We start from the raw sequence: 18584 nt of genomic DNA, 5'->3' as shown, positions 1-18584 counted from the left end.
GATTCTCCTACCTCAGCCTCCTGAGTAGCTGGAATTACAGGCACCCACCACCACACCCAGATAATTTTTGCACTTTTAGTAGAGACAGAGTTTCACCATGTTGGCCAGGCTGGTCTCCAACTCCTGCCCTCATGTGATCACCCACCTCGGCCTCCCAAAGTGCTAGGATTATAGGCATGAGCCACCGTGCCTAGCCTGTATAGGATTTTTAATTTTACCTTATTTGAGCTTCACGGTACCCTCACAGGTAATGTTACCAGAAGTGTTCCAATTAAGTAGACTCTAAACTTAGAGGAAACTTAAATCTTACTTGGTCCAATGATAAAACGGTCTCTGAAACAAGCTACAGAATGTTTCTTACACTTAATCCAAAATTTTGACTACTGTTATTGTAAGAGAGCACCACCTTGTGGAGAGTTAAAATATAGCTAGTCTGTGGCTGCTGAGCTGAAAGGTTGCACTCACCCAAGTCCTTCCATACTAGGGTTCAGATTCATAGGGTCAGATGGCAAAGTAGAAAGTTAATGAGACACGGCAGTTTCCTCTGTCCTGTCACTGATCTAGGTCAGCTTTCTCTTTCTTTTTTTTTTTTTCTGAGATAGAGTCTCACTCTGTCGCCAGGCTGGAGTGCAGTGGTGTGATCTTGGCTCACTGCAGTCTCCACCTTCCGGGGTCAAAAGATTCTCCTGCCTCAACCTCCCAAGTAGCTGGGATTATAGGCGCATGCCAACACACCCAGCTAATTTTTGTATTTTTAGTAGAGACGGGGTTTCACCATGTTTACCAGGATGGTCTCGATCTCCTGACCTTGTGATCCGCCCAAAGTGCTGGGATTATAGGCGTGAGCCTAGGTCAGCTTTCTATGTCTATTTTAACCAAGGAGGTTCACTGGTCACAGGGAACAAACATCCTACCAAAAAGGAAGCAATCACTGGGAGCTGCCAGATGCTCTGGCTTGCCTCTAGAAATCAGGCATAAAAGAGAAAGAGAATACAGGTCATGAGGGTTTCCACCAAAGGAAGGGAACTATTAATATACAAAATTTGTTAAGACATTCTAGATAGAAAGAAAATTGTTCTGGAAAAGGACATCAGTTTGTATCATTCCTCTGCTTAAAACAGGTCCATTGCTTTTCACTATTTTAGAAATAAAGACCAAACTTTTTTTTTTTTTGAGTCAGAGTCTCACCCTATTGCCTGGGCTGGAGTGCAATGGCACAATCTCAGCTCACTGCAACTTCCGCCTCCGGGTTCAAGTGATTCTCCTGCCTCAGCCTCCCAAGTAGCTGGGATTACAGGTGCTTGCCACCATGCCCGGCTAACTTTTGTATTTTTAGTAGAGACAGGGTTTCATTATGTTGGCCAGACTGGTCTCGAACTCCTGACCTCAGCCAATCTGCCCATCTCAGCCTCACAAAGTGCTGGGATTACAGGCATGAGCCACTGTGCCCGGCCAGGCCAAACTTCTTAACAGTCTACACAAGGGCTCAAATTATCTACCTAGCCAAGTGCTGTTCAACACAAATATAATATGAGCCACAGATACAATTTAAAATTTTCTAGAAGCCACAGTAAGAAACAGATTAAATTAATTATCATTTATTTCACTTAATACATCCAATGTATTGTTATTTCAACATGTAACTAATGCAAAAATTATTGTTATTTTTTGAGACAGGGTCTCACTCTGTTGTCCAGGTTGGAGTGCAGTGGTGAGATAACAGCTCACTGCAGCACTGACCTACCGGGCTTAAGCGATCCTCCCACATCAGCTTCCCAAGTAGCTGGGACTACAGGAGTATGCCAACATGCCTGGCTAATTTTTTTCAGTTTTAAAGTTTTTGTGAGACAGGGTGGGTGTCACTATATTGCCGAGGCTGGTCTTAAACTCCTGCGCTCAAGCAATCCTCCTGGCCTCAGCCTTCCAAAGTGCTGGGATTATAGGTGTGAGCCACTGAGCCTGGCCAATATAAGAATTATTGAGATACTTTACATTCTTTTGGGGGATACCAAATCTTCAAAATGTAATATGTATTTTATACTTACAGCGCATATCAGTTTTAACTAGCCACATTTTCAGTGCTCAAAAGCAACATACAGTCAGTCTGTGGCTACCAATACTGGACTGCCCATATTTAGCCCTGTCTACCTCTTTAACCTCATCTCATGCTATTTTTCTCCTTCAATAACAAGGATTCAGCCCCAGTGTTTCTTTTTAGTTTCTTAGGCACACAAGGCTGCTTCTTACCTCAAGGCCTTTGCTCATGTGGTTTCCCCTGCCTAGAACAGTTCTCTGCACTCTTCGCATAGCTAGCTTCTCAATTTTCACGTAATCTTAAGTGTCACATGCCCAAAAAGGCCTCTACCAACCATCTTATCCAAGGTTAGGTAACTTTTATCAGAACATCTTGCTATTTCTGCAGAGCACATTCCACGTAATCATTCACTCACTCATTTTCTTGCTTGCCTCCCCCATCACTATACAGGGGTAATCACAAGTCTGTCCTTATTCCTTTACATCTGTTGTTCCAGCATAATTAATAGCATTCTCTTTCACTTTCAGAAGTGTCCTACTTTAGGCTGGGCATGGTGACTCACGTTTGTTAATCCCAGCACTTTGGGAGGCCAAGGTGGGAGGATTGCTTCAGACCAGGAGTTCAAGACTAGCGACATGGTGAGACCCCATCTCTATGAAAAATTAGTCAGGTCCATGGTGGCATGCACCTGTGGTCCTAGCTACTCAGGAGGCTGAGATGGGAGGATCACTTGAGCCCAGGAGGCTGAGGCTACAGTGAGTTGTGTTTGTACCACTGCACTCCAACCCAGGTAACATAGTGAGACTTTATCTCAAATAAAAAAGAAAGAAAAGTGTCCTAATTTAATGATAAATTATGTGACGATCTATAATATATCCTTTATACATAAAATAGTGCCTGGTACATGGCAGGTGCTCATTAGCTATTTTTAAAATATAAACAGTCATCTTATTTATAACCTTACAAAGGATTATAGGCATTTTTCTACATGACAAATTAATTTCTGGAAAACCTCACATTTATCAAATCTCATACTCACAATAAGAGGGTTAGGGCAAACTGAAAACCTATGAGACTTTGTAATCAGAGCTCTAATAAAAGCAGTAACTGGTGAAGGCAAAATACCAGAAAAAATGCAGTGGAAATGCCTGGTTAAAGCTGCTGAGATAATGCAGATGTAGTGGAGCTCTGAGCCAGTGGGGCTGCCATTAAGGTGGACACAGGAAGAAATGCAACCTGTCATGAGCTGAGAGCCACGCAAGGCTGGGGGACGCACGTCAGGAAGGCACAGGAATGCACACTCTCATCCTTAATTTTAATAGAGCTGAAAAGACTCCCACACATGCAACAGCTGAGTGAAAAGCTTTTTCTTGTTGAAAATTATAATTCTATTTCTACTATTCCAGCTCCTCTTACCTAAGAAAAAAAATCACATCTTAATAAACAGAATTTCCACATTATACTGCTATTATTCCCCTATTTGCCAACTGCATATATGCCAATTCATGTCAAAGAGAACACTATGGGCTCCCAAACTTGCCAATTAGGGGTCCACAAACTACGTCTTGTGGGCCAAATGCAGCCCACTGCATGTTTATTTAAATAAAGTGTTATTGAAATCCTGCCATGTTTACTTGTTTACATATTGCCTATGGCTGTTTTTGCCCTACAAGACAGAGCTGAGTACTTGTTGAGTTGAGATCTTATGGCCTGAAAAGCCAAAAATATTTATTCTTGGCCCTTTATAGAAAAAGTTAGCAGACTACCGCTTTAGGTCACCATGAATTTACAGAGGTGGCACAAAATGTCCTCAAAAAAGATGTTTCCCCAACATCCTGGCCAAAACTTTAAAAAGGAAGGGTACAGGCAGTATTAGTCAATGGAGAATGGACTCTTGCGAGAACAACCTGTCCCTCAAGCCTTGCAGCAGACATGACAGTGGCAACATTCCTTCATTCCTTCTTTTTGTTTTTTTGAGACAAAATTTCGCTCTTGTCGCCCAGGCTGGAGTGCAGTGGCATGATCTCGGCTCACCATAACCTCTGCCTCCTGCGTTCAAACAATTCTCCTGCCTTAGCCTCCCGAGTAGCTGGGACCACAGGCATGCACCACCATGCTGGGCTAATTTTTATATTTTTAGTAGAGTCGGGGTTTCACTATGTTGGCCAGGCTGCTCTCAAACTCCTGCCCTCAAGTGATCCATCCACCTCGGCCTCTCAAAGTATTGGGATTACAGGCGTGAGCCACCGTGAGTGGCCAACATTCCTTCTTACAATTTACAAAATCAATAGCCCAGTTCCGCAAAAGCAATAGCTGCTGCCATCACTTCACTCCTGCCTGAATTCCCAGGATTGTAAGAACAGAGATCATCTGGGACACACATGTAGCCTAAAAGTTAAAGAACTCTTTCTGTATTGTGATAATCATTGTCATATGTGAAATTTCATAATTTCTTAAAATATGTTATCTATTTGCTTCCTTGCTAGTACTCATGTTTGAATTTATGGCTATAATATTAAGGGAGAACCAGCATTTTATCCTTTTAGGAAGTAGGTCTGCTTAAGAGATAAAACTGGTACTTCTTTCTCCAGTGAAAAACACTATCAATTAAGGTTCTGAAGTCTTTAAATAGGAACAGAGACCATAAAATACGTGGGGTTTTAAAGAAACCACTTATGTGTCCCTTAAAGTATAAACAGCCCATACACTGTTATTTTATCCAACAGTTGTTCGACTTTCACTCTTCCTAATAGTTCCTCCTACACATTGCTGTGAATTAACTATACTTTTCTGGATCCTTTTCGATAGTTCCACATTTTTCAAATTAAAGTGGTTATTGTTTAAGCCACTATCCCCTCATTTATCAAGTGGTGAAATTTATCCCATTTCTCAATCTACATATAACCCTTTCTAAATTATCTGTTTGTTGGTGTTTCCCCTTTGAGGGCACAGCAACGTACAATGCTAGACTGCATAAAATGTGTCTCACTTCTATAAACAAAATGATGACCTCGGCTGCTGAGGTTTCACGGAGCATTTAGGTTCTACGTAAGCACAGGGCCAGGAGGATCTGGCCTACTGTGGAAGGAAAAGTTGGAATTGCTGGTTGTCACCTGGTTGTATCAACACAGGAGGGGAAGAGGGGGGTCTGGTTCACTGAGCTTCCAAAGAGCTCTCCCACACATGGTAGGTACTTATATCTCTCACAGGTCTGTCTTCCTTACTAAAGTCATAAGCTCTTCCGAGTTTATAACAGTAAGGACAATATTTATCACTGTATTCCAAATGCTAAAGCTTATAGTCTATGGGGGATAAAACAACAATCAATAATTGCTCTAATGAAAGTGTGAGATAAATGATCTGAGGAAGAGAAACAAACTTTTGTGAGAGCACATAGCAAAGGACTCTGACTTGCCAAAGGAGTTCAGAGAACACAACGTCAAGATTTAAGCTGATACTTGAAGGCTGAGCAGGCATGAACTAGGGGAAGGGGGGCTGGTAGGGGATAGTATTTCATTCAGAGAAGACATCAATACAAAGGACCTGTGGCAGCAGGAAGAGAAAGTTGAGAAGCTGGAACACAGTGGGCAAGGGAGGAGAGTTATACAAGATAAGGCTGGATGAAGAAGGTAGAGGTGAGACCATGCAAGGCCTGAGGTCATGGTAAGGAGTTTGGTCTTCATTCTTTGAATAATACCAAGAGATAGTAGGATTTTAATCTAGGGGTTTAGGGGTGTAGGGGTGTAGGGGTGTGTGTGTGTATGTGTGTAGGGGTGTGTGTGTGTGCACGTGCGCGCGTGCCTGCTCATCTAATTTTCATTTTGAAAAAGATCATTCTGGTAAAAATATTGAAAATGAACACTGTGGGCCGGCATGATGGCTCACGCCTGTAATCCCAGCACTTTGGGAGGCCGAAGAGGGTAGATCAACTGAGGTCAGAAGTTTGAGACCAGCCTGGCCAAGATGGTGAAACCTCGTCTCTACTAAAAGCACAAAAATTAGCTGGGCATGGTGGTACGTGCCTGTAATCCCAGCTACTTGGGAGGCTGAGGCAGGAGAATCGCTTGAACCTGGGAAGTGGAGGTTGCAGTGAGCTGAGATCACGCCACTATACTCCATCCTGGGCAACAGAGTGAGACTCTGCCTCAAAAAAAAAAAAGGAAGAAAGAAAAGAAAAGAAAATGAACACTGCTACAAAAGGAAAGGACTGTTGAAGGCTTTGTAATCTGTTAGACGAATAAAGAAAATACTAAACTTTATTTGGTGGAAGGAAGGAAGCAAATTAAATTATATGTTAAGCTGGGTACAGTGGTACAGGTGTAGTCCCAGCTACTCAGGAGGCTGAGATGGGAGGATCATCTGAGGCCAAGAGTTTGAGTCCAGCCTGGGCAACACAGAAAGACACCATCTCTAAAAACAACAACAATAACAAAGAAAACCACACAACTAAATAAATAAGACAAATCAATTCCTGGTCAGGATGCCAGTAAAATCAAAGTCTGAAAGACTGATGGTCAAAATTAGCCAAAGGAATGGAAACCAAGACTACAGATGTAAAGACCATCAGGACCCAGCAATAACCGCAGTCAGTCCCTCTTCATCTAAGGTGTTGCAAAGCAAAGTACAAGTTACATGAGTTGCTTGGCATTCGGAAATACAAGAGCAGAGGAACAGACAAAGCAGCATAGAAAATCATGCTATATTCTACTACTGTAATGATTCTGGTCTAGATGGGCACATGGCAAAGTAAAAGACCTTCAATCTGAACGGAGAGAATCCCTAAATCCCGAAGCTGCTGGTTGTTGCTCTGAGCAAGGATCCGTAGCCGCTCCGCTGCTTCCCTGGGGATGTTGAATGTCACACGCACGCTGTTCCAGGGCTCCACCTTCTGTACTTTTAGCTTGCTGGACTCTTGATTGTGAAAGAAAAAGAATTTTATTAGTAATCTTTTAGCCACCAGAGGAGAGATGGAATTAAAAACAAACCAAAAGAGTAAAAGAATAAGGTGGAGCACCAGCTTGGAATAGCTAACAGAGCATGCTTTGGAGCCACATACTCAAATCTAATCCTAGCTTTGCCACTTAGCACCTGGATGACCATGAATGAGCTATTTAACCTTTCTGAAACTTATCTTTTTCTTTTCTAAAACTATGAAAAAAACTACTTCATGAGATTTTGAGTACAAATTAGATAATACATGCAGAAAACCTAGCATAGTACCTGGCACATCACAGGCAATGAATAAATGGAAAGCAGTAAGATGGAGAAAGGATCATAAAAAAGAACAGAGAGGTTAAGTTTAAACTAATAGAACAGGCTCATGCCTATAATCCCAGCATTTTGGGAGGCCGAGGGGGGTGGGTCACAAGGTCAGGAGTTCATGACTAGCCTGGCCAACATAACGAAACCCTGTCTCTACTAAAAATACAAAAATTTGCTGGGCATGGTGGCACGCACCTGTAGTCCCAGCTACTCGGGAGGCAGAGACAGGAGAATTGCTTGAACCCAGGAGGTGGTAGTTGTGGTGAGCCTAGATTGTGCCACTGCACTCCAGCCTGGGCAACAAAGTGAGACTCCGTCTCAAAAAAAGAAAAAAGGCAAAGGACAGTTCTCCAGAAAAGATACACAAATGGCCAATAAGCACATGAAAAGATGCTTGACATAACTAATCATTAGAGAAATGCAAATCAAAATAAGATACCACCTCACAACCATTACCATGATACTATCAAAACCACAGAAAATAAACATTGGTGAAGATATGGAGAAATAGAATCCGCAGGGCATGGTGGCTCACACCTATAATCCCAGCATTTCGGGAGGCTGAGGCTGGTGAATCACTTGAGTTCGATCAGTCAGGAGTTTGAGATCAGCCTGGCCAACATGGCAAAACCCCGTCTCTACTAAAAATACAAAAATTAGCCAGGCATGGTGGTGCACACCTGTAGTCCCAGCTACTCAGGAGGCTGAGGCAGGAGAATCACTTGAACCCAGGAGGCAGAGGTTGCTGTGAACCAAGATTGCGCTACTGCACTCCAACCTGGGCAACAGAACAAGACTCCATCTCAAAAAAAAAAAAAAGAAACTGGAACCATTGTGCACTGTCAGTGGGAATGTAAAAGGATACAAGCTGCTGTGGAAAACGACAGTTTCTCAAAAAAAATTAAAAACAGAATTACCACAAGATGTAGCAATTCTACTTCAGAGTACACACTCAAATGAACTGAAAGCAGAGTCCCAGAGAGATATTTGTACACCATATTCATAGCAGCATTACTCACAATAGCTAAGATATAGAAGCAACCCAATGTCTACTGACAGATGAATGAATCAGTAAAATATGGTATATATATACAATGGAATATTATTATTATTATTTGAGACGGAATCTTGCTGTCACCAGGCTGGAGTGCAGTGGCATGATCTTGGCTCACTGCAACCTCTGCCTCCTGGGTTCGAGTAATTCTTCTGCCTCACCATCCCGAGCCGGGACAACAGGTGTGTGCCACCACGCCCAGCTAATTTTTGTATTTTTAGTAGAGACAGGGTTTCACCATGTTGGCCAGGATGGTCTTGATCTCCTGACCTCATGATTGCCTGCCTCGGCGTCCTGAAGTGCTGGGATTATAGGCGTGAGCCACTGCACCCGGCCACGATGGAATATTATTAAGCCTTAAAAAGGAAGGAAATCCTGTCACATGGTGCAACATCAATGGACTTTGAGCATCTTACGCTAAGTAAAATAAGCCAGTCACAAAAAGGCAAAATTCCACTTATATGAAGGAAGTAGTCAAAAATCATAGAAACAGATAGTAGAATGGTGGTTTCCAGGGGCTAGGAGCAAGGAGGAAATGGGGGGTTGTTATTTAATGGTTAGAGATGTTCAATTTTTTTTTTTTTTTTTTTTTTGAGACAGAGTCTTACTCTGTCACCAGGCTGGAGCGCAGTAACGCGATATCGGCTCACTGCAACCTCCACCTCCCGTGTTCAAGTAATTCTCCTGCCTCAGCCTCCCAAGTAGCTGGGACTGTAGGCGCCCGCCACCATGCCTGGCTAATTTTTGTATTTTTAGTAGAGACGGGATTTCACCATGTTGGCCAGGATGGTCTCAATCTCTTGACCACGTGATCCACCTGCCTCGGCCTCCCAAAGTGCCGGAATTACAGGCGTGAGCCACCGTGCCCGGACAGAGATGTTTAATTTTACAGGATGAAGAGTTAGGGCGACACATGGTGGTGATGGTTGCACAACATTATGAGTATATTTAATTTCCACTAAACTGTATGCTTAATAATGGTTAACATGGTAAATTTTATGTGTATTATACAATAAAAAATAATTTTTAAAAAAGTTAAGTAATTGAGGAGGTACTATTAAATGTAGTTACATTTTACAGGTTGGAAAGCAAATCCCAGGCACAGTTAGCTGATAAAAAAGTTATCTGGCTGGGTGCAGTGGTGCATGCCTGTAATCTTAGCACTTTGGGAGGCCAAGGTGGGCAGATCACTTGAGCTCAGGAGTTTGAGACCACCCTGGGCAACATAGTGAGAACTCATCTCTACAAAAAATAAACAGAAAATTAGCCAGGTGCAGTGGTGTGCGCCTGTAGTCCCAGCTACTTGTGAAGCTGAGGTGGGAGAATTGTTTGAGCCTGGGAGGTCAAGGCTACAGTGAGCTGAGATCATGTCACTGCATTCCAGCCTGGGTGATGGGGTGAGACACTGCCTCAAAAAAGAAACAAAAACAAAAAAAGTTATTCAACAACCTCAGGCAAAACAATGTTCTCTTTTGTTATTAACTCAGCTAAACTGAATCTTCTGTATCCTTCATTCAGTTATACATTCTAATATTAAGATAATGGTCATTCAACACCTGTGAAAAGAAGGAAAAAAAGAGATAATGGTCATAGAGGAATATCTTTTCTCAAAATGAGAAATATCTATGGATAGAGGAAAGTGCCTACATGTTGCCTACAGCCCCTTCCAGCTCTTAAACCACTGTACACTGAATGTTAACTTTTCCAGACATGGAGTTCACTTGCTCTAATGTGGGAAAAAAAAGGGAAAACTTGCTAAAAGGAATGAGATAACACAATCACAGGAATTTAGAAAAGATTAGACAATATTTAGTCCAAGACTATTTTACAGGTGAGGAAACCAAGGCCCAGAAAGTGATCTGCTCAGAATCCTGTGGCTAACTAGTAGCATCAGAGATGACATTAAAACCCAGCTCTGATTTTCAGGGCAATTTCCTTTCCATTACACGTAGGCCTCCAAACAGCAAAAGGCAGGAAGTTTGGGGATCCTGGCCACCAATCATAGACACTGGAAGGACTTCTTCCCACTCTGAAGTGTACTGGAATCTTGTACATATTCTACACAAACATCAAATTTGCTTACGGTATTAACACTTGTAATATGCTTGCAGAAAAATCCATATTCCTAATAGTTATATCTTATCAAAATCTTTTTGAACTTTCATATTTGAGAGATTTGACTTAAAATTTTTTTGGACCAAGAATATAATCTGATAGCACCATAAATCTAGAATTGGTTATTTATTTATATTTTTTTGACACTCACTCTGTCACCCAGGCTGGAGTGCAGTGGCGTGATCTCAGCTCACTGCAACCTCTACCTTCTGGGTTCAAGCAATTCTCGTGCCTCAGCCTCCCGAGTAGCTCGGATTACAGTCACCTGCCAGCACGTCTGGCTAATTTTTGTATTTTTAGTAGACGAGGTTTCACCACGTTGGCTGGGCGTGTCTCAAACTCCTGGCCTCAATTGATCCGCCCGCCTTGACCTCCCAAAGTGCTGGGATTACAAGCGCGAGCCACTGCGCCCACCTTTATTTATTATTTATTTTTTTAGACAGGGTCTCACTCTGTTGCCCAGGCTGGAGTGCAGGGGCACTATTAGAGCTCACTGCAGCCTTGACCTCCTTGGACTCAAGTGATCCTCCCACTTCAGCCTCTCGAGTAGCTGGGACTACAGGCGCACGCCAACATACCCAGCTAATTTTTGTATTTTCTGTAGAGATGAGGTCTCTCTATATTGTCCAGGCTGGTCTTGAACTCCTGGGTTCAAGTGATCCACACAACTCAACCTTCCAAAGCACTAGGATTACAGGCAAGAACTACTATGCTTGGCCTAGGTTTGGTAATTTATTTGAAAGCCATAAATAAATTGATTCAGCAATATATAAACAACAGAAAAATGTAGTAATTAATAAAGAGCAATGAACAATTTCAGGCCCAGCTAGACCTTTATAACATATATTATAACTATGATTATGGTTACAATAATGTTGATAACGACATGAAAAATTCTTAATTTTATGCTAAAAATAATACATAACTATGAAGAATCGTATACAACACAGTAAAAAGCAGTTGAAAAAACAGCTTCCCTCCAGATAACAATCTCAAAGATAAAACCCCCAAGCCTAAAAAAAGCTAATTAACTCTTGATCAATTTAGGATTTGTGATTAAAGGAATAAATCTAGGCTTTTCACTGTGTCTGAACGGATTAGATAATTGTGCTAACTAGAATAGAGAACATCTAAATCAAGGTTCAAAACCACAAATGCCTGTAAGATCTGGACAGGTAATCTAAATGTGTGAAGAAGCCAGATGGGAACTGTGGTGAAGTGGGGTTGCTCTCAGTAGCAGCTGCTACTTAGTACCATCTGGGAAAGAGGGAGAACTCAATGTTATCAGATCTTCCTATTTTTAAAGATAAATGTAAAACTCTGGATTTTCATGCAATATATCTCAATTTTTAAAGCACTGGCAATGAAACTCAAACATTAAAAACAAACTAAATCTCAAACACTAATGTGGGCCAAATAACACATGGTTGCAGACTGGATCCAGCAAGTTGTCAGCTAGTGACTTCTGATATAAAAGTTAAGGGAATAAATTTAAAGTGCATTATAAGCAGACTGATGGAATAGTAAGTTTTCTAAGCTTTAAGGGTCCTTAAAGATTTCCATTTACAGATAAGGAAAATGAAGTCCAGAGAGTTAAAAACAAATAAATTTGGATATTGAGAATTACTTTTATCCACTACAGCAGATTATCCAACAATTTCCACGATAAGAAATACTTTATGTTAAGCTCTTCGATGTTACTTAAAAGAAAGAAAACATGTATATTTTTAAAATCCTAAAATTCTACCTTTGCACTTAAATTCGGCCTTTTGACTCAATTTAGCAAACTTGCTTTGTAAAACTCAAGATAGCCATAGAAGGGCAAACATTTCAAAAACAGTAACAGGAATAAAAAATAATTAAAGCAAATTACCCATGTGTAGCAAATTGGGCACATTTTTCAATATTGCATCTAATTTCCATTTGAAGTCTTTATCATCTATATTTCCTTTGAAGGCCACAAAAATTGTGGAATCCTCCAAAATACTATCACTTTTTGTGTCATCATCTTCTAGTCCGGAGTCAAAATCCATCTCTGAGTCTTCCATTGTTGATGAACACAAGGAAGTATAGATGTCTTCTAGGTTTGGAAGGTCATCCAAAACCATGGTGAATATTATTCCAGAAGCATGTGCCAAGCGGACAATAAGAAAACTTCTGAAAAGAGAAGATACAAAAGAGCATTACAATGCATAGTTATGCATTCAACAATGTATAATTCATAGTTCTATGAAAATTATAATTTATTTGACAATAAGGAAATACTATAATTAAGAAATTACAAAAAAGAAGATAAGCTATTTTAATTATGATATTCTAAAACAATTAGTTCTTACAGTTATTACCAAAAATAAAAATACACCAGTCTTAAATTTAACATTCTTTTTATTATGTTATATGCCACTTTTTTGTAAGCCTAGAATGTCAGGAGAAGGGAACAAAGGATCACAAGAAAATAAAACAAGCACATACTTTTTGGGAATTATAGGCCTTTGGTTGACCCCACAGAGCAAGGGGCTCCCCAAGACTCTCCCTACTTCTGTCCTGACAAAAGCTTGAAAGGAGCCAAGGTTTCTAAAGCCCTCTTCCTTCTCCAAACTACAAAGCACAACCAGACCTGACTAATAGCAACTGGATGATTACCTAAAATTCTGAAGTCTTTCATGAGCCATTTTAAACAACGTTTAAAGGGTTATTAACAGTGGAATGGCTGAAAATAATGATTCAGAAATAAACACTTAAAAATTCTTACATGAAAGGGCTGGGTGCGGTGGCTCACCCAGGTTCTTAGGTTTCCATGCCATTTTTGCTTACCACAAATGCTGGAAATTAATGTTCATTCATTTACTTTTGGGTTAAGTATGTGATCTTCAGTCCCAAAGCTAACAGAGGAAATGGCCACACTGTGTGATCTACATGTACTTTTTGGTAAGCAGTATACCTGAAAATAGCAGAAAATGTAACTTCTTTATATCTAAAAGTTAGGAAGCAATTTAATTCTGTCCAGAACACAGTTCTTTATTTTCATAAACGTCTATCAACCCCTTTTTTTTGTTTTGTTTTTTTTTTTTTTGTGTGTGTGTGTGTGTGTGTGTGTGTGTTTTGAGATGGAGTCTCACTCTGTCGCCCAGGCTGGAGTGCAGTGACACGACCTCGGCTCCTTCAACCTCTGCCCTTCCGGATTCAAGCAATTCTCCTGCCTTAGCCTCCTGAGTAGCTGGGAATACAGGCACACACCACCACACCCAGCTAATTTTTGTATTTTAGTAGAGACAGGGTTTCATTATGTTGGCCAGGCTGGTCTCAAACTCCTGATCTCAAGTGATCTGCCCACCTTGGCCTCCCAAAGTGCTGGGATTACAGACGTGAGACACCATGTCCAGCCTTTTATTTATTTATGGCACTTATTTATATTATTAAAATATTATAAATTATTACTTTATACTTGTAACTATAATTACAAGTTTCTTTTAAAAAAAAGGATAAGAACATTAATCCCCTAAAAAGCAACTATATTAGGTTGGTAGGATCATTGATAAATTTTATTTTCGTATTTTCCAAATATGCTGCAAATCATTAGGAAATACAAAACTGCTGTAATATGGTTATATTCCGTGCATAAATAAAAAAAAGTAACTGAAAAACTGTTTAACTTTTTTTTTTAATTTATTTTTTTGAGACAGGGTCTTACTCTGTTGCTGGAATGCAGTGGCACAAACATGGCTCACTGCAGCCTCAACCTCCTGGGCTCAAGTGATCCTCTCACCTCAGCTTCCCAAGCAGCTGGGATTACAGGCATGTACCACCATGCCCAGCTAATTTTTAAAACTTTTTATAGAGATTGTATCTTGCCATATTGCCCAGGCTGGTCTCAAACTCTTAGGTTCAGGTGATTCTCCCACCTTAGCCTCCCAAAGTGCTGGGATTACAGGCATGAGCTACCATGTCCAGTCAATTTTTCTTTTTTAAATAGTGAGGCTGGTGGATGGCTTGAGGGCAGCAATTTAAGACTAGCCTGGGCAACACACTGAGACCCTGTCTCTACAAAAAATAAAAAAATTAACTGGGTGTGCATGCCTATAGCTCCAGCTACTCAGGAGGCTGAGGTGGGAGGATCCCTCAAACACAGGAGTTTGAGGCAGCAGTGAGCTACAATAGTGCCACTGCATTCCACTAAGGGTGATAGCAAGATTTTTGTCTCTAAAAATAAAAATAAAATAGGCCAGGCGCGGTGGCTTATGCCTGTAATCCCAGCACTTCGGGAGGCTAAGGCGGGTGGATCACCTGAGGTCAGGAGTTCGAGACCAGCCTGGCTAACATGGTAAAACCCCGTCTTTACTGAAAATACAAAAATCAGCTGGGCGTGGTAGCAGGCACCTATAATCCCAGCTACTTGGGAGGCTGAGGCAGGAGAATCACTTGAACCCAGGAGGTGGAGGTTGCAGTGAGCTGAGATTGCACCACTGCACTCCAGCCTGGAGGACAAGAGCAAGACTTCGTCTCAAAAATAAATAAATAAAATAAAATAAACTAATTGCTAGTGACTAAACTTCAACAGCAAAGGCTTTGCAAAAACCAACCTAAGCAACCTTTGGGGAAAAAATTCCTCTGTTATAAGAAAAAATACTTCCAAATTGCAGCAGAGCACCTTGTGTTCTGGCAATTATATCCTTTTCTCGTACTATGACTGTTACAATGAAACTGATTTGGGTGGTTAAGAAACAACAGCAGGGTCAGTGGTTCATACCTGTATTCCTAGCACTTTGGGAGGCAGAGGCCGGAGGCCTGCTTGAGCCTAGGAGTTCTAGACCAGGCTGGGTAACAGCGAGATCATGCCTCAATTTTTTTAAAAATTAAAAAAACAAAAGAAACAACAGCAGTCAGAAAATCTCAAATTAATACCACTGCCCTTATTTAACTGCCATCTGCATTTTACAGATTTTTAATAAACTTTAGAGGTAATTAAACACAACTAATAAAGATTTTTAGGGCTTAAAAGTTGCTGCTTAGCAGGAAAAACGATGACTGCCTACAAAGCTATAGCTATTTAGCAACTATTCCAAAGTTGGAACAACTGCAAGAAAACAATTTAAAATCTAAGAAACATTTTCCAAAAGAATCTTTAACCAGAAAGAAGACTAACTAAAAAGCCTGGACTTTGATAGTCTCCCTAAATAGGCCGTTGGTCATGACATGAAGACTGTGTATCTCGATCTGGAAAACCTTATGCTGGCAGATACAGGAATTGTCAGTTTAACAATACTATGGGCACTACACAGTACTTTAAAAAAAAAAGAGAAATAGAAAGTCTATGAAAAATTGCTGGCCTTCCCTCCAAAAAAATAATTTTTAAAGAAACTTCTTTGGTTGGTAGGCTATTTATTATTGCCTCAATTTCAGAACTTGTTAACTGGTATATTCAGAGATTTAGTTTCTTCCTGGTTCAGTCTTCCTGGTTCAGTTCAGAGTGTATTTGTCTAGGCATTTATCCATTTCTTTTAGATTTTCTAGTTTATGTACACAGAGGTGTTTATAGTATTTCTGTGGTATCAGTGGTGATAGCCCCCTTATCATTTCTGATTGTTTATTTAATTCTTCTTTCTTCTTTATTAGTCTTGCTAGTGGTCTATTATAACTAGTGATCCATCATTATTATTATTATTATTATTTTTTCCCCAAAAAACCAGCTTCTGGATTCACTGATTTTTTGAAGGGTTTTTCGTGTCTCTATCTCCTTCAGTTCAGCTCTAATCTTGGTTATTTCTTGATCTTTTGCTAGCTTTGGGGTTTATTTGCTCATTTTCCAGTTCTTTTAGTTGAGATGTTATATTGTTAACTTGAGATCTCTCTAGCTTTTTGATGTGGGCATTTAGTGCTATAAATTTCCCACTTAACACTGTTTAACACTGTCCCAGAGATTCTGGTATATTGTCTCTTTGTTCCCATTAGTTTCAAAAAACTTCTTGATTTCTGTCTTAATTTCATTATTTACCCAAAAGTCATTCAGGAGCAGGTTGTTCAATTTCCACTTAGTTGTGTGGTTATGAGTGAACTTCTTAATCTTGAGTTCTAATTTGATTGTGCTGTGATCTGAGAAGACTGTTATGACTAAATAGGATTCCTTATTTAATAAATGGTGCTGGGAGAACCGGCTAGCCATATGCAGAAAATTGAAACTGGACCCCTTCCTTACACCATCCTTACAAAAATTAACTCAAAATGGATTAAAGACTAAAATGTAAAACCCAAAACTAAAAACTAAAAACCCTCAGAAGAAAATCTAGGCAATACCATTCAGGACATGGGCAAAGATTTCATGACAAAAACGCCAACAGCAATTGCAACAAAAAAATTGACAAATGGGATCTAATTAAAATAAAGAGCTTCTGCACAGCAAAAGAAACTATCATCAGAATGAACAGACAACCTACAGACTGGGACAAAATGTTTGCAATCTACCCATCTAACAAAGGTCTAATATCCAGAGTCCACAGGAAACTTAAACAAATTTATCAAAAAAACAACCCCATTAAAAAGTGTGCTTTCAGGTGTCTCCTGCCTCCACTCTTATCGTCCTCCAATCTGTCTTCAGACAGCAGCCAGAGGGATCTTTTTAAAACACAAAATAGGCCAGGTGTGGTGGTTCGGGCCTGTAATTCCAGCACTTTGGGAGGCTGAGGTTGGAGGATATTTTGAGACCACTCCTGTCAACACAGTAAGAGCCCATCTCTACAAAAAAAAATGTAAAAATTAATCAGATGTGGTGATGCACACCTGTAGTCCCAGCTACTTGGGAGGCTAGGGTGGCAGAACTGCTTGAGCCTGGGAGGTCAAGGCTACAGTGAGCTATGATTGTGCCACTACACTCCAGCCTGGGTAAGAGAGCAAGATCCTGCTCTTAAAAAAAAAATTAAAAGAGCAAGATCTATTTTAGAGATGGCCTAACAGGCCTAGGAAACAAGTTATTGAGGAAAAACCTCAAAACAAACTTTGCCATTTACAAATTAACCTGTATTTGATGCAGGAGAGGCAAGCCCCCAAAGTGGGGTTTAGCCTTCAAGCGTTCTTGGCTTCACCCAGGAAAGAACCTAAGGGTAAGCCAGGGTAGGGTAGAAGAAAACAGCTCTATTGAAGCTGCAGTGTTACAACTCTGTGACTGCTCCTGCAGAGCAGGACTACCCCATAGGCAGTGTGCTGAGACTAGCAGCTCAGGGCAGTTTTGCAGTTATATTTACACCAAATTTTTTTTTTTTTTAGATGGAGTCTCGCTCTGTCACTTAGGCTGAAGTGAAGTGGTGTGATCTCAGCTCACTGCAACCTCCGCCTTCCAGGTTCAAGCAATTTTCCTGCCTCAGCTTCCCAATTAGCTGAGACTACAGGCGGATGCCACCACGCTTGACTAATTTTTTGTATTTTGGTAGAGACGGAGTTTCACCGTGTTGCCCAAGCTGGTCTCGAACTCCTGAGCTTAAGCCATCCGCCCACCTCAGCCTCCTACTGTACCCAGCCAGGGGTTATATTTATATCTACTTTCATGTATTTATTTATTTTAATTTTTTTGAGATTGAGTCGAGCTCTGTCTCGCCCAGGTTGGAGTGCAGTGACACATTTTAGTAGAGATGGGGTTTCACAGTGTTGCCCAGGCTGGTCTCGAACTCCTGACCTCAGGTCATCCACCCGCCTCGGCCTCCCAAAGTGCTGGGATTATAGGCGTGAGCTGTCGCACCTGGCCTATACCTACTTTTAAGCGTGTAGAATAACAGGTGGTTTATGCAGAAATTGCTAGCAAAAGTATGGTAACTTGGGTCATTGCCATGGAGAGGGTTGGTAAGTCCTGGGTGTTGTCATGGCAATGGTAAACTGAAATGGCACACCGGTGGACATGTCTTATGGAAAGTTGCTCCTGCCCCACCGTGTTTTAGCTAGTCCTCAATTTGGTCTGGTGTTCAAGCCCTGCCTCTGGAGTCGATTCCCACCTCCTACCTCATAGTTAGGCTTAACTGAATGACAGCTAGTTTTTAAAGTTGAAGATTAAATAAAGAGCCTGTAATCCCAGCACTTTGGGAGGCCGAGGCAGGTGGATCACCTGAGGTCAGGAGTTCGAGACCAGCCTGACCA

General features: G+C 40.9%; 1 protein-coding gene across 1 annotated transcript in view; it reads right to left on the bottom strand.

Moving 5' to 3' along the window:
• Positions 1–18584, bottom strand: part of NCOA6 (nuclear receptor coactivator 6) — an 87785-nt gene that overhangs the window by 56876 nt on the left and 12325 nt on the right. Inside the window, exons 2-3 of the mRNA XM_011972426.1 lie at positions 12340–12620; positions 6791–6946 (exon numbers count right to left, since the gene is read on the bottom strand). Coding sequence (XP_011827816.1) covers positions 6791–6946; positions 12340–12574 — 391 coding nt within the window. The 5' untranslated portion in view covers positions 12575–12620. The remainder of the gene's footprint in view (positions 1–6790; positions 6947–12339; positions 12621–18584) is intronic.

The sequence above is a fragment of the Mandrillus leucophaeus genome, unplaced genomic scaffold (assembly GCF_000951045.1).
Source record: "Mandrillus leucophaeus isolate KB7577 unplaced genomic scaffold, Mleu.le_1.0 Scaffold129, whole genome shotgun sequence".
Classification (NCBI taxonomy): domain Eukaryota; kingdom Metazoa; phylum Chordata; class Mammalia; order Primates; family Cercopithecidae; genus Mandrillus; species Mandrillus leucophaeus.
The sequence above is the reverse complement of the archived record's forward strand: the minus strand, read 5'-3'. Positions and strand labels throughout refer to the sequence as shown.